At 31.1% G+C, this 18,083-nt stretch overlaps 1 protein-coding gene across 2 annotated transcripts in view; it reads right to left on the reverse strand.

The window, feature by feature from the left end:
• The window catches only part of ANK2_13 (Ankyrin-2), a 98,146-nt gene that overhangs the window by 71,902 nt on the left and 8,161 nt on the right, over window positions 1–18,083 (reverse strand). For both annotated transcript variants that reach the window (XM_051217514.1, XM_051217513.1), the window contains exons 4-7: window positions 13,970–14,254; window positions 11,508–11,606; window positions 9,463–9,660; window positions 6,284–6,481 (exon numbers count right to left, since the gene is read on the reverse strand). In XM_051217514.1, coding sequence (XP_051064932.1) covers window positions 6,284–6,481; window positions 9,463–9,660; window positions 11,508–11,606; window positions 13,970–14,254 — 780 coding nt within the window. The remainder of the gene's footprint in view (window positions 1–6,283; window positions 6,482–9,462; window positions 9,661–11,507; window positions 11,607–13,969; window positions 14,255–18,083) is intronic.

Genomic DNA, 18,083 nt, shown 5'->3' on the forward strand with positions numbered 1-18,083 from the left:
ATTAAATAATAGCAGTATATATGGGCAACAAGGTAAAGAAAAAAGTACTAGGGAGGACATATATATTGTATATATATATGTATCGTAGTGTAAACAACAATCTTTGTTTTCTTTCATGTTTTTTTCTTACAAATTATATAATTTAAAGAGTGATTATAAGCACTCAGCTAACTGTTATGAGTTAAGGTCTACTACTTAAAAAAATAAGGTAAGTAATAGAAGTGGTTGTATTAAAATCAATCAGTATTTTTTCAAATATTTAGTGTTATATTTGTAATTGGCATTTCTTACAAAAAACGCACCCTACTACAAATGATTTGTACGATTGTATAGACTGAAAGGACTGAAGTAAGATAGGATTGTACATTCAGAAAAAACTATAAACTCATATAGTGAGATGTCACTGAATTTATTAATCTGTAGTATAGAGTATTAAAATAATGTAATCATTTTAATTTTGAATAAATAAATCTTAGTATAAAACGTTAGAGGAGATTGTTGAGTTTCATAATTTGAATCATCAGTCGATTTCGATTAGACAATCACTAAAAGCTGGAATGCACTAGACAATTATGTTATCCATTTTCAACAATCCGCACCTGCAACCCTACCGGAAATCATACCCTACACATTCAAGTCGCTCAGCAAACTCTTAGTCTCTAGACCACTGTGATGGTATTCTGTCGTTTATATTTGTAGCTTCAATTAATTTGCGATACTGAACAACTTTTTATCAATTTCACTAGTAGTTAACCGGTACATACCCAAAATGGTTGAACTCGATTGGTCATAGCTTCTCATGATGAGCCAGAGAATTATTTCTCAAAATTGGTCAATAATTAGTGTACAAATTGTTATGAAGGCCTAAAACACCAAACGGATTTATACTAAATTTAGGATTGAATTGTATATCATTTCTTTTTCACTCAAATCAGAGTAGTGAATAGATTATTTTGATAGTTAACCGGAATTAGTTGTACTCTTCTAAAACAAGTTTAAACAATATACTACTTTAATACACATATATGCATTTATAAATAAGGAATATTCTTTCCAACAAATTCTCATCAGGTTCAACAGATATAAGTGCAAATTAATGATTTAAAGGAATATGTAAGTTTAAGATAAATATATATTTCAAAGTTACACGTTATAAATTTAGTGATGTGACTATTTATCTTAACATGACTGGTATGTAATGCTTAGTTGAATCACTTTATTTTCCAATGAAATTAGTAAATTAATCAATGGAACTATAGTTTATGGAAGACCTTTGTGCGACGCTTCAGCGACTTTGAGAATGTCCACCCACGAATTAGAACTAAATGAGGGTAATAAAACATTGTGAGGAATTAAAATTATGATTTACAGTTGATGGTCAGAGTGAGGAACTAAATTTAGGGTTTCAATCACAAACTGACATCAGCTAAAATGTCAAAACATTATTTAGCCAAATGGATGAATGAATTTCGCGCCAAAATCCATGACTCATTTTCTTATATCTGACTGGTTCGTCTATAAATTATAGTCTCTTCAATTAATCATCAAAATAAATATGGGTAACTTAGATCACAAGACATAGTATTGTAACCATAATTCAAACCAATCATTCAATCACTGCCTACATAATATACGGAATGATATAATTAAGTAGGAAATAGTAATATAGGATAAAAGGTTAATAATTATTTTTATATTTATACGAAATTAAAAATCATAAGTGAATTGAATGAAATTATAGAGCGGAAGAAGCTATATGTACAGTAATTGGATCAAGTTATCTGATACTTGAGATAAATATCCACTTATTGGACATAATGTTGATGATAGTAGGAGATGTGGAACATGTTTTTTTACAAAATATACTACTTATTTCATGCACATTTAAAGGACTCTGAATTTGATTTAAGTAAACAATACATATCAGTCATTTCAATATCAGCAATCTTAAACTCATCCATGGTCATACTGTAGTATTTTCATAGCTGAATTCACGAGTCAGTCTAAGCTAGACCAATAATGAAAACCTGGAAGCACTGGATCGATTTAAGTTAGATATTAACACCGGTGAATACTGGCTCAGTGGTCTAGAGGTTAAGCGTTTGCACACGAGACCAAAGTTCCTCGGTTCTATTCCGCATGAAGGATCGTGGATGTGTATTGCTGGGAAGTCCCAGGCTAGAACGAAACGGCTGTCCAGTCTTTACAGGTTTGCAATGGAGATTTAGCTTAGATTGACTTGTGAACTCAATTTCGACAATATTACTAGTTCTCAGTAGAATGTATACTACAAGTTGATAAATCATTTGTCATCAATAGTATATGCAGGTTCAATATTTATTTAAATAGTATAAAGACTTGAAAATTAAAATAATATCTCCCAGTGGTGGTTCTACATTGTGTTACAAACTAATAACCAGTTAAAGATTCATAAAAACCCGAGCGACATTAAAACTCACAAAAGTTTACCTTCACAGTCACGTTTGAAACCAAACCTCCTCTCTTCCACACACAAGAGTTCCCACACTCTTAGTTAGTATGACAGACAACCCAGTTATAAGCTTGAAGTTATAATGCATTACATGTTTGCACCTCAATTATTTTATTATATTGCGTAATCCTCATTCATTTTGACTTTTTGAGCATCCATTTCAAACTGGCAAGTAAACTGAGCTTCCCAAACAATAATTTCAAATTAAAATTTTTAAGAGACTCAGAAGGAAGTCTTTGCTCAGAATATAATTGTTAATAATGAACGACTATATTGTGAACTAACACGAATGAAGAGCACCACAGAACAGTTATTCTGTCAGAAGATTTGTAGCACAGGAGGATTATTTTGATGGAGCTAAGTTCTCGAAGTGGGATAGTCTAGTCATCAGGCCTCTAAACAACATATTTAATCAAATTTTATGCTAAAGATGTTCTTTAGAAAGAATAAAATTTTCACGATTAAGCCTTCCAACTCAATGAACTCAACTCCACCAAAAAACTGTTCAAGAATATCCAGTTTCAATAAGATGTAAACAAGTTTTTTTTACGAATCATTAAGATATATACTACTATAGTTCCATTGTTAATTGACAAAAACCATTAGTGAAAAGTTCATGTTTCAATTGTTCTTATCTCATAATATGAAGTTGATATCCTAATTCATTTAGTCTCTATATTTTTTGCATCATTTATTCAAATGTCAATAAGACAATCAAACTGAACTAACTAACAACTCAGTGCATTTTTATGAATTATTTTCATTATAAAATAATACATAAAAACATATAGAGATATTATTATTATTATTATTATTATTATTATTATTATTATTATTAAGTAATGGTTAACAACATAACTAATATGCCAAAACTGATATAAATAGAAAAGGCCATACGAAGTTTTGACCTAGTTAGATATATGTATATATATTAGAACTTAGTAACTAAATTCAATTTTCAAGTGACAACTAATTCGAAAAATAAAATCATTTTATATATGAAACTAATTATTCACATAAATAGAGAGAAGAATTTCAACAGTTTCCTAATTCTACATAAACATGAATCATATTCACTTTTTAATGAAACAATTCAATAGATAAATAAAAGTAATTCATAACTAAAGATTTAAGATTCTAATAATGATAGAAATCATTGTCAATACAGTGCAAGAAACAAAGAAAATTAATCACAAAAATAATGATAAAGAAATAGGTTAATTAAAAGTTGAAGAAATGGAAACGGAGAAGAAGAAGAAGAAGAAGAAGAAGAAGAAGAAGAAGGAGAATATTGAAAGCAAAAAATGACAATCCATTAAATTATATCAACTTAGGTTCTTTAATAAGTGATTTTTAACATTGTAAGAACAGTACTCAGGAAGTCAACATATTATTCACACAGCTTAACATCAAATCGAATTGTAGCTTTATGATTTATTCTGATAGACTCTTGATTTAAACACAATCGAGATATAAAACAGACCATGGCTTGGTGTATTCAACATCTATCAAAGGGGTGTCGAATCAATAATTTATACACTGCTGAAGCATTGGCAATCAACGAACCCAAGCCCAAACTTTGCGTTCAAAAACGATTCGTCCAGCCTCTCATCCTTCCTTGGCCCTAATTCCCTTAATGAGTATGTTTCTGGGTGTTTTTTTTTCTTTCTTTCTGCACTTTTATTTGATTATTATTGAATTTTTTAAAATTATCATTCTGCAATTTTAAACTCTAATCAGTTATTATTATTATTATTACCTTATACAAGTTTTCTTGATCATTATTCACTTTATTGTCATGACCTTTATGTTTGTCGTTTTTTCTGTCAACTGGACAATTATCTGACCCGTAAATTATTTTCTTCCTTACCCATTGATTAGTGTGTAACCTTGTTTGTTATCTAGTCTCGAATCCATTTTATGATGCAAACCTTCTATAGACATATATTTTCCATATAACTATATATACGAATGTACAGCTTAAGTAGATGGTTTCGTCGAAAAGAAAATTTACTTCGCTTAATTTTTTTTCTTATTCTGTCCTAAACACTTTGATGATTGCAAATGTAAAAAATCTATTGACTAACATACAATTAATGTAAACATTACTTACTTAGTAAACTCCCTACATATGAGTAACGCTTTAAATATTTATTGATGATACTCGAGTCTCATATCTATAAAGTTGTAAGTAAAGGAATTTTCAACAATGAAGTTCTCCTTTGATAGTTAATGTATTTCTACCCCTATGCTAAGTATGATATGGACTATCAAGTTTCAGACTTGTCTTTAACATTCATACCGATTCAAGCATTGTTTTGTTATCAACGAACGCAAATGATATAAAGCTATTTAAGGTCGACAATTAAATTTTAACCAAAATTTATCTCAATTATTAAGTAGTATCTTATTACTTACAAATTGAATTCACTAAGTAATAATGCTATGTCAACTAAACTGACCAAGAATTCGTTTACAGTAAATGCTTTTTTGTTTTTTTGTCATCCTACAAAATATTGGGAAAAATTATCTTAGTATTAAATGTATTTTAGTGAGTAAAGGATTAATCATCAAGTATCTCTTTTAATTTTTATTTATTTAATCAAATCTATTCGCACCTTCGTTGTCATCCCAACTGATAATTAAATACACAATAGATTAATTTAAATGTTAAAAAAATATTTTCTTATATAAATGTAACGTGACTCCTACACTTCTTTCAACAAATAACAGGTGTATTTAGAGGAAATTTATGAAGATTTTTTGAATTTCGCATTTTACATCACGAGCTTTTCTCAGTCATACAACCACTGTAAATAAGGAAGCGCTGGAAAATGTTCTCATCCTGGTATGAGACTTACCATCGGTCTGTATACACAATCCTACTGAGAATCGAATCCGGAAGCAAGTTAATGCTGGCTCAGTAGTCTAAAGCACTAGATTCTCATTGAATGGTTATGTATTGCTGAATCGTCCAGAACTAAAACAAACCAGCTGTCCAATAGTTCATAGTTTATAACGGTTGTTTAACTGTGACCAGTCTATGATGTTAACTTGAAAATATCAACCGTCCAAAGAGTGAAATTTCTTAATACCATTTTTGGATACGAGACAAAAATAACGAAATATTGTCAGTGCAAGAAAAGATTGATGATGCTTAGCAGTGGAATCCAGGACGGGCCTATTTAAGAACCATCAGCTGAATGTAACTGCATCCCATAGTTGACGTTCACCCCGGGACTTGATCCCCGTACCGTTCGCTTCAAATGCAGGTACATCCAGCCGACGAATCCTCAATAAAACAAAACACACTTCCTAGATCCCACTATCAACCACCATCCATCTCTGTTTATAAAGCTTTTGATTTAAAGCAATATCGAGGCAATTCGCACAAGATGCACATATGCCAATAAGAGACTGATCAATTGCAGTCCTAAACATCAACGGGAAGATTCAAACAAACAATACAAAAATGAATTGTCAACACAGCTTCTTTCCATAAAAATAAATCAATGCTTATGTTAATTTATACGTATGTGATATTGAAATGTAGTTTAAATCTAGAGATCTTTGAAACTAAATAATATGACTTTATTAACTCATTAACTTGGGAGGATAACACCTGAAATTTAAATCAAATACAGTATGAATATAATAATTACAATCATAGTAAAATGTATATCTTATTAAGAAATCTAAACAACGTTGCATTTTTAAAAAATCACCAAATGTATTTTTTTGACTTAACTAATTAAAGAATAGCGGAGAAAACTGAATACAAAGTTAACTTACCAATGCTCTTGCATTGACATCACATCCACGCTCAAGTAATAATTTTGCTACACGTACATTACCACAATGTGCAGCAACATGTAACGCGGTTAAAAAGTCAATTGTTGGATCGTCAGATTGTGCTCCATGTTGTAAAAGTAAACGTGCAGTATCTACATGATCACCTTGAGCGGCCATATGTAATGAATTTAAACCACTCTAAATGAAAGTTACGGCATAAATCAACACCAAAAAAGAGTTCAAATATGTATTGTTATTAAACTTCAAACGTTTCAATAACTGTAAATAATAGAGGACAGACAAAAAACAGTTGATTTTCAGTACTTTTGTCTAATATATATATATATATATATATATATATATATATATATATATATATATATATATATATATATATATATATATATATATATATATGCGTAAGTAAGGATAATGAACAGATGGGTCGATGTTAAATCGAATAAGAATTTTTGTTGTAACTTAGTTTGACCATATAGATTGTGTGGTTTTACAATCATTTAGTTATTATGTAGTGAAAGAACACTCAGGTAGGAAGAATAAATTTATTATTGAATACAAAATTACAAAGTATCTTCATAAAATATGGAAACTATGACAGTAAATACTTCATTTGCATATCTTCCATCACTTGTCTCTTACAAACTCCATCATTCCTTCAATCCTGTTGCTACTGCAATTTCTCTCTCTTCATATTCCTGTTCTCTTTAGTTCAATCTCCTAAAAATCTTCTGCTACCACATATTCCACTTCTGATTAGTGTTACATACTACTTATATCTATCGACATAATTAGCATCCAACACAATTATACACTGTATTACATTATTATGCAAATGGTATATAGAGACTATCAAGATCTTATAATTCCATGTAGAACTACTATTAATAACTTTATTTGTTCATACAGTTCCTTTTTTTAGTCACATGTACACACTATGGTCATGTGTTAAAAAAAAGAACTAATCAATAAAATTTTATCAGGAAATTATGAAATTCGAAAAATAATACAACTTAATCAGCATCATTTATGTGTTTTGGCACATGGCATAGAATTTCACTTTGTTTACATAAATCTAATTTAAGATTAATTTAATTAAGAATAATTTTTTGTTAAACTGAATATTTATTGAAATCCAAAGAGAAAATCAAGTTCTGTATCATAAATATTGTATCATTGTATACTATCATGTATAGCAGAAATTTTAACCTTTCATCAGTAACTGTAATGATGAGAACATGTACGAACTCATATAATTTGGCGTCATTTATTTATCCTTGATTTAAGTTTATTGGCAGATAAGCTAACTTGAATTGTACTAAAGTAGAGATGCTTGTCAGTATAGCAGTAAGGTGAAGGAAAATAGGGACTGGCAAAACCAGGGGATGAAATCAGTCCATAATGTCATTAACTGTTGAATTCAGAAACGTTAGTAAATGAAGACTAACATATTCGGATCTGTAAAAATATCGTAACCAATGATTGGAGACTTTGGATAACACGGTTCAGAATAAATCTCAATAACACAGATGCATTCATTCTTCATCTTGCCTTAGATATTGAGTTTTAAATGTCCTTATAATTGTCGTTCTGCAAACAATCATTTTTCTAGAATTATATCAAATTCGCCTAATATTTTGTAATGCCACTGATAATTATACTACTTCTATTTTGATATTTTTCTTGGCAATTTCTTCTCTCTGTATTGAATTAGTGTATCAAGTTGAATCGATTCACATATGTATCAGGTAATAAGCTGCTTACGAACGACTAACTAAATGTAGAAAGTGTTAAGATTAGCTAGTGCTATCAATATCACACTCTCCACAGTAAAAAAAATTCATGTCAGATGAACATAGAATTTCAGTATTCCACATTTATAACATGATTGAAACAGTTGAAAGCTGCTTTATTGATTAGATACATTGTTTATTACAAACAAATGTAAGACTTCATTCTTATTACTAAAATATTTAATAAACAATTTGTCTGAATAAAAACATGATGTAAATTTTGTATAAAGTTTCTTAAAAAATCATTTGCAAATTATGATAAACAGATCTTTGTTTCTTAAACTAAAAGTACCTATCACTTGATCATTTCAAAGTTATTAAATTGTGTACATGAAAACAATATTATCTAGTATTGTTGAATGCATAAACATCTAGAATTGTTTCTTTAATAATTGAATTCCTGACTATTTACATCCAAAAGTGACATTAACTACGCAACCAATGGAAATGAAGAAGTATTGGACAATTTTTTTTACCTCTACATAGAACTCCTCGTCAATGACTATCCATGACTTCATCAAGTATTAAACGCAAAACCTCTAGATCTCGTGACGAGCGATTGGTCACATATTTTTTTTACATTTCTCACTTCAATCAACTCTTGATGGTGCAAAACCATCTTTCAATGCCTATAGTGGGTGATATGATAGTCCTGGGTTCGAGTCTTGAAAGGATTGTAAATGCATGCTGCTAAAGATTCCGATAATTGGACGAATCAATTTTCTACTACTTTCTAGTTTTTCATATTTGTCTTTATTATATCAATCCGTGAAGAAAACTATTGAATAAATACATCGTGGTGAAATTTAATTGTTTTGGACTAATATATCAACTGATGCAATATATTTTTTGTGTGCATATTTTATTTATGACTAGAATAGGGGTTAATAGAGATTGTAGTAATTTTTAATGGTTGATTTAAGCTATTGAAAGCCTGGAAACAGTGGATGGCTGTTTCGTCCTAGTATAAGACTTCTCAGCAGTATCAGATAAGACAGATTCGTAAAGTGTTTAGAATTACACCATTCAATTTTAACGACAATAGAAATTACCATCTATTAAACAACTTCTGATGCTATCCGATGATGTAAAGAAAAATATAATCTTCATCTGAATGTTATTTGAAAACATTAGAAAAAGTAACCAAATGTACATCCATATACTAGTAATTCAATCATATATTTTTTATCAAAGAATCATTAAAAATACTGAACTTGACTGGTCCAAATAAATCAAGACAAACTTCGGAACCACTGAGTAAAACATTAAGTGATTTCTTTTTTCTACAAAGAAATCCTGTACAACAAACATTTGAATTAAAAAAACAAACTGCATAAATACACCATTGAAAATAATTTTAAATCTTACCCTTGTTTTAGCAGAGATATGTGCTCCAGCACTTAATAATAATTGAACAACTGTATCATGTCCAGATCTAGCAGCACAGTGTAATGGTGTCAATCCATCACGTGTACGACAGTCAAGTTCCGCACCAGCTGTAATTAAACGTTCAGCTACACCTTGATTACCCCATTTAGATGCTACATGCAATGGAGTTATATTGTTCTGTATTAAGAAAAACATACATAATGTGTTTGTGTATGTGTGTGAGTGAAGGTAAAAACAAAAATAAAAACTTTACAAAGCATTTCAACATAATTTACGCAAATCAATCTCATAGGAATTAAATGTTTGACAACAACTTAATAGTAACACAAATAATAACTTCAAAATGTATTTATTTCACAAAAGTCGGTGCCTTTCTACATTCGTATATACAGCAAAAGTAAACAGTTCAATTATTCATCATATCTTATAGGCGAAATGACAATAAAGATAAGTTGGAATTCTGTTGTGATTCAATTTAAATGAAATGCTTAATCATAATTTTAACATCTTGTGATTCCTAATAAAAGCTTATTAGTTAACTATTATTATTATTATTATTATTATTATTATTATTATTATTATTATTATTGATAACCTTTTATGAATCAGTTTTAAAGAAGTAATTCATTGAAATTTATAAAAATTATAACAATGAACATATTGTAAAAATTGAAAGGAAGGATGTATCAGGTTTTAATTGAGATGTCAATGAGAGCCAGGAGTGAATGGACAACTTTTTAGTTCTAGCATGGAACTGTTTATCGCTGAGTACCAACTACTCGACCAGGGATAGTATCCAGGATTTTCAAGGTTATTACTAAGAAATTAACCAACAAAATCACTAGATTCCTGTCAAATAGGACAATTCCGACTTCAATTAGTTTGTGTTATATTGAAGCGACCATTCAATATGACTGGTAACAATTATTTCACTTTCGACATCTCTGAAATCAGTTTGTGACGAATACAATCTCAAAATTAGACAAGAATTTATAAAACTCCTTTAACCAAACTGTAAACGATAGTGAACCTGATTTCTCATGACGAATCAACATTGGATTGAGATCTGTTGAAACCATGAGACGATATATAACTTAGAAATCATGGCTACCAATATTCACTCATGAGATCATACAATCACCGAACCTATGACATTATATTCGAGTGATTATATTGTTCTATTTAATTATTATTCAACATAATGTATGAGATATAAGTCAGTGTTTATGAAATTGAATACGCTGAAATATTTGAATAATAAATAATAAATACAGAAGTATGATTTGATAGAATTTGTCAACTAATAAACCTTTGATAGATGAATAGATATGATAAAAACCCCGAGAAAAAAATATCACGGTATAAACGATAGATTATACTCTCATAGCATATATGGAAGTGGTTCGAACTAGAATTTATGACTCATAATTAAGATGACAGGTGGTTGGAGGTAATCGACAATGAAAATTGCCTTACATAGGTCTCTTGCTAGTTAGCACTTACTGGCAAAGCGTACTCAGAAGCTTGAGGGAAATGACAGTCACTATTGGACTCCAATCCACGTTCCATAGCTATATGGTCTGAAACTCTGCCACATAACTGTTTGGGCAGAGAATTATGAGCGTTCAAATTCACCAGAAAGCATCTATTCCACCAACATTTGAGGTACACCCTGCCAATAATAGCTAACTAGTACAAAATCGAGGTCAAGTAAGGTTTCCTATAGACAGCTTAACAACTAAACATAGTCCAACCAATAACTAGTCACTTAAAATTAATCAATAGAGTTCAGCCAGCACTAAAAGGAATAGAAAAACATAACATTGTTCACTTTCCGAATAAACAGTCAATTGTAAACTCTACATGAAGCTTTGTAGTTTCATTGTTTAAACTAATTAATTTTCAATTAAGGCTCTGTAAAAATTGTCAATAATAAATGAATACATATTTATTTATATTTATGATCATTATTAAATTTTGGAATTATTGAAAAGATAATCCTAAATGATTTTCTTGTTACTTACTTTAGCTTGAAAATTAATATTAGCACCACGTGATATCAATAATTCAGTCATATTCACATTACCATAATGTGCAGCGATGTGAAGTGGAGTGAATCCACTCTAAAACAAAACAGACATAAATGAAGAAAAAATCAAGAAAATTTTCTAAAAATTCATAAGTAATTTGTGGTGATTTTTAATTGAAATCATAAACCGATCAATGTCAGACCACCAGTGAAAACTTGGAAGCACTGGATAGCAGTTACCCATCGAAGATAATGAAAGATAGTCACACAATCCCGTGGATTGGTTGAAGTTAGACATTAACACCGTTGGGCGCCAGATCAGTGGTCTAGAGGTTAAGTGTTCCCGTGCGAGACCGAAGGTCCTGGGTTTGGATCCCGTGTGCGGGGTCGTGGATGCGCACTTCTGAAGAGTCCCATACTAGGATGAGTCAGTCAGAGGGAGGTTCGAAAGCACCGACGTATGATTTAATACTAAAAACCTATAAATATCTTCTACTTTCAAACTCCAGGTTTCACACCCATAAAGTAATACTGAATGAACTCCTGAGCAGTTTACTGACTTCGGTTGGCAGAAATGTATCTCAGCTACAAATAACCCAGATTGATTAAAGCCAGTTGAGCATTCTGAATTTATGTGAAGCTTTTATTGGACACTAACTGATGTGTGGGCGAGTATGATAATGATTGTTTGCTTGCTTAGTCAGATTTGTAGATAGTCTGACAGGTACTAGATGAGTTACATATTCTCCTATCCTTATTATTATTCTGATTGTGTTGGATTGTTGTCGGTTTTCGGTGTGGAAATATATTTATATTCTAGTCAGGTTAATTAAGTGTTTTTGATCTGAGTTGTGTTGAAATCCGGTAGAACAGACACTGGAAAGGAACCTAGTGTAGATATTCGTCTGAAGCAAATTAACGTCCTATTCATAAAGACGAAGAAAATCCAAGCTTCATAACACTAACCTACTACAGCTGAAAAGACTTGCAAGAGAAGTAGTAAGTCATTCAATGCGGTCAACTACTTCACTCAACAAAACAAGAAAATTGTAGCCAGTAAACATTTTAAAACATCAGTGCTAATGTTCAATGTTATACCATTTCACGCTGATGATTCTTCTCATACTTACTACTACTACTCGGACATATATAAAGTGAATGTTATCTACAAAGTCAATTAAATAATCGTTTTGACAACCAGTCATGTAATAACTGAAGAAGCCATTATGAACTAACCAATCATAATCTCAGAGAACTATCTTTCATTTAATTGCTTAGTTTGTGAAGACTTTTTAAACATGGAAATAGATCTCTCTTCTAATTTACATAAGCTAGAAAACTTTTGAAAAACATGCAACACTTAACACATTCTTTGCAGTAGTTTGTCACCTACAATCTCATACGGAATCGAACCCAGGTAGTGTATACCATTGGATTTCGACTTGTTGTTTTGGTTGAGGTCATGAACCGATTGATGTTAGACCATCATTGAAAACCTGGAGGCACTGGACGGCCGTTTCTTCCTATTATGGGACTCCTCAGCGGTGCGTATTTACGATCACGCTCGCGGAATTCGAACCCATGGCCTTCAGTCTCGCGCGCGAACGCTTAACCTCCAGACCACCGAGTCCGGGTGATGAAAATGAACTGTTCAAAAAATTCCAAAGTAGGATAAAATACCTCTTTATTTGTTTATGATTTTCTTTGAATGTTTTGCAACAAAAACTATTCACAGTTTCATTTTTCATTCGGCAATGTATTATTTTACACCGCATCCCTATCTAATCTTCTCAACTAGGTAAAATAGCATATCAACTTTACAATTACAATAATAATTAAAGGGGAAAATGACAATTAATGAAAATATAAATTTTCAAATTTGTATAACAAGAAGCCGTCTATTTGTTTTTTTAAAAATTTAGTTATATGTTTAACAGTAATTAATTATAGCAGTTTAACATAATTGAAATCGAAATGTCAAACCGCCGCCAACTTCAACAACACATATTTACTAGGGTAGGGGGTAGATTGAAAGAAAGTTAGGGACAGTTAGACTAAGAAGTTGGATTAGTCCACGAAGTCATTAACTACTGAACGAAGTTGTAAGCACATTATCATAACCGAAGGTTGAGGGTGCTAAATGAAATAGTTTAGAACAGATGACAATGACAGATTTATTTACTGTTTGTAGAAAAACACTTTTCATCCTTTCCTTTTAAATCATGTTGGCTATGTATGATCTTTTCTACCAGTACTACTAATCGTAAGGATACTACTTCTTCTAATCCGGCAAATGTTTTGATAATTTCATCTCGTTGTGCTGATGTTATGTAATAATATGAATTGATGCACTTATGTGCCAGGTTACATATAATTAACTAATTAATCAAATAATATACTATTATGAATAACAGTATAAAAAATGAAATAAATTATCACTTTAAACACACAACTTACAGCTGATTGATGATCTACATTGACATCGCTATTTAATAATAAATTGGCAGCTTTAATATCATCCTTTTTAGATGCAATATGTAAAGCTGGTAAACAGATTTTACCACGAGAATCACTTTCTAATAATAAAGCAACTACACGATCATGACCTTGTTGTAAAGCTACAGCAAGTGGTGTAAAACCATCATCTGTAGTTAAACCAGGATTGGCACCATTGGCTAATAGTAGACGTACAACTTCCAAATGATTTTCTTGAGCAGCCATATACAATGGAGTGAAACCATTCTGAGAATAAAACGTAAAACAATGAATAAATTAATAAACTATGAAATAAAATCATTGTAAATTTAAATAAAGTAGTTTGAAAATATAAGTTTGTTTATTTGGCTTTATGGTGAAAGTTTGTTTTGAAAGCTAGTCATTCATTCATTCGTAGTTAATATTATCTGGTATAAACGAAGGTTAGTCAAAATTCCCATTACCATATCAGCACAATGAAATAGAATTAATATAAACAGTGCCAAAAAATGAGTCGAAATAATGATAGAATCAATGATATTGAGAAATAATCAACAATGAAAAATGCTCTTCGAAAAGAATGGGTGAATGCTAGGCATAAAATGCATGAAATAATGTTGTAGCTCATGAATTTGAGGAAAGTAAAGAGTGAACGCAGCTGAGACACTGTGATGTGTCATGTTACCCAATATCTTCAACCACTGATGAGCAAAGGCTGTATTACCCAGTAATTTAAACTAAGGTATGCAGAGTGGAACTCAAAATTATCACTCATAAATCAATAGTTAAAAGGTGGATGCTTCAGCTATTTAGTTATCTCTCACTACTTAAGATTCATGTGAATCCTTGAGTGGAGGAACAGTAGTGAAGAAATCGATGATCAAAACATAAACAAATTTAAATAACTAATGCAATAATCAAGCTATTCCAGTTGCCAAGATACATAGACATCAATGGGATAAAAAGAACAGATTAGTAATAAAGAAATTAACTTGATAAAATAACTTGCGAAACAAGAGAAATCTAATATTAATTGTTTAAAATATTTGTGATGATCAGTATGCCTTTGATTTACTTCGCGGACTAACCTTGGCTATAGACAGGTATTGAAAACCCGAAGATAATGGATATTTGTTTCAACATAGTATTGAATTTTCCAACAATGAACATCTATAAACTAATCAAGAATCAACTTGAGATCGTCAAGTTTCATGATGAACGCACAAGTTTCAAACAAACAGGTTGACATTCAGTCGTTCACATCTACTACTTCAATCGAGTAACGATATAATTTCATTTCATCCGCTTCGCAACTTGTTAAACACGTTTTATTGGGCTAATGTAAATCGTAGTGACTTGGTTGGATACACATTCATACTTAACTACTGAGTTGTTCATTAAACTATTTAAAATATCATACCTTAATAACTATTAACATTTATACACAAGATTAGGATTGAAGACAGGGTAAAACTGGGTTAGTGAAGTATTTAATCCTTCAGATTAGTTATTTTATCTCCATCAATTCAGAGGGATATAGATTATGATTTTTCTTATCTATCGAACGTCCTTCACAGCTATTGCGTTAATGTTATGGGAGATAAAGTGATTCACGTTCCTTCAAACCACTGTGTTCAGAACAATGAAAATAACCTGGAAAGATTCATCACAGACAATAAAAACTAAATTTTACTACAGCATTAATCTCTTAAGGTTTTAAATAAAAACAAAACGTAACAAAAATAATGAGATGTTAGTAATATCTCTATGAAGGAACTTTATTTATAAACAGTAAGCTACTAATCAAAATAGATCTAAGAAAAAATATTCCTTGAAATGACAGGTTCGACTACAGAATAATAAACAAATAAATGAGAAATCGAAAGTTGGAACTTTCTAATGAAAAAAAGCATATGTTTTCTGGTGACTACATCTGGGTTCTACTGGGAAATAGTGGTTTTTAAAGTCAACCAAATCGGCAGTGAGTTAGCTTATAGCGATGAACTTGAATAATGGTCGTCGTCTAACCCGATCATGAACTGACTGAATGGATGAACAGTTTCATGCTTACCGTGGATGTCCTTAAATGTTACAATTCCTATACTCTGTGAAATTAAGAGTATTTAATACTGAAGAGTCCTAAACTAGGACGAAATTTTTGTCTTTTACTTTCGGGTTTTCAGGGGTTAATAAATGATAAGAAGTGTTTTCAAAGTGAAAAAGTCTTCTTAACTCCTCTAACTATGCAAAATTATGAATAGTTGTACGTTACTGAAATAAATTAGATTACATTTAATATTTGACTGCATATAATGTGCCACTTCTATTCGTCTATCATAGTGGTTAATCAACACAAAAAAAAGACAGATAATAAAAACTATGCTACAAGACTATTTGACAGATATTCTTAAAAGTTAAAACAGTTATAAATATCGCAGTACCCTATTCTCATAATTTTTCTTAGGTGTAACTGTTTACTTCAAAAGGCTTTGTAAGAACTAATTTTAATCTTAAAAAAAGCAAACGACGAAATGGTAATAAAACAAGTGTTCATAAGATAAAGAAACAACGAACTGAAAAAAAATGAGTGGTGCGACTACTACCCCGCTCATCGACAGTGATTAGCAATTAGAGTAGTAGAATAAATCGGTACCTCTGACCAATAACGACCAACTGTAACTATGAACTGAAGAAACTGTAAAAATGCTAGTAAAAAAGATTTATAGATACCTGATACTTCTAAAACGAATCGAAACGAATAGACATACTTAAAAAACACTAACTTCACTAAACTAATATAAAGGGTCTTAAAGTGTTACAATTTAACAAAGTGAGTCGCTACACGATACGACAGTAATGAGATGATAGTACTAATACAAACACTAGAGTAAAAGAATTAGTAACAGTAGTAGTTTCCTTGGTAAGACCAAGGAAACGGAGAGCCAGGTCTCCCTCTCCAAATTCTCTCACATGGCCACGCGTATACAGCCACTACCACAGAATCCCTACTCACTACCTTCATGTGGTGAGGGTATTGTTTACGAACTCGAGAGGACGAAAAGCAGACATCCGGCGTTTTAACTAGGTTAGTGGACGCGGAGAATTCACGCAGGGGAGTTGGAAAACCCTAATTCCAAACCAATGGTGTGCATGCGCTCCAGGATTCTAAAAGAATAAATAGCATATAAACCTATTTTTGGTCAACAGCTACCATTGGACTGCATCTCCTAACGCAGCTCCACTGCCTTGTGTATTTGACCTGTAGGTCAAAGGCTCGGCGTGTGACCCCCTAAGAAAACCACTTGCTTCGGTTTGGTCACCTGGGCAGTATTCAAGCCCTCATACAAATCGAATGACGAAGTGTGGCGCCTCCTTGTACCAATGTTTATGTATTTAGATAAATAAATGTAGTATTATTACTATCATCATATTTATCATTATTGTTATAAATGGTAGTAGCGCGAGCAGTCGTATTAACTGGTCGTCAGTTTTATAACGCAAGTTAACAAGTAGTTTACAGTTAACAAAATTCTATGTTACTGATAACAAAATAGTATTTGAGACAATCAAACGTATTCAGCATCTTCATGAGAAAAAGTAGAATTAAACTTTCTTCAAGAAAGTTTTGGGAAGAAATACTTTTAAAGTTAATACTACTAATGATACCTGAAAATGACAGAAAAATAAAATCTCTTTAAGCAAATCAATCATTTTAAAGAGAGTAACACAATATTCAATTAGAACAAAATTATCATTTAATTCCACACAACAATCAACTACCTCATATTAATAATAATTCAAACACAATTAATATCGCTTAAGTAAACCAGCTCTAAGAGTTTAAGACCACACACACATACATACATACATACATACATACATACATACGCACATATTTATGCTCTTATATACATTCTAACTATTCAGGTATAAACTTGTCGAAGAAAAAATCCGTCATGTTTTACATTAGTTAGTGAAAATGTCTTTCTTGAATAGATACTTTAACAGTTGGTAGCAAACTTATATTTTTTATGTTATTATGTTACGGCTACATTTATTTTTTTCTATTACTGATAACTAATCTGTATATTTTTAG

Source organism: Schistosoma haematobium, chromosome 5, assembly GCF_000699445.3.
Source record: "Schistosoma haematobium chromosome 5, whole genome shotgun sequence".
In the NCBI taxonomy this organism is placed as follows: domain Eukaryota; kingdom Metazoa; phylum Platyhelminthes; class Trematoda; order Strigeidida; family Schistosomatidae; genus Schistosoma; species Schistosoma haematobium.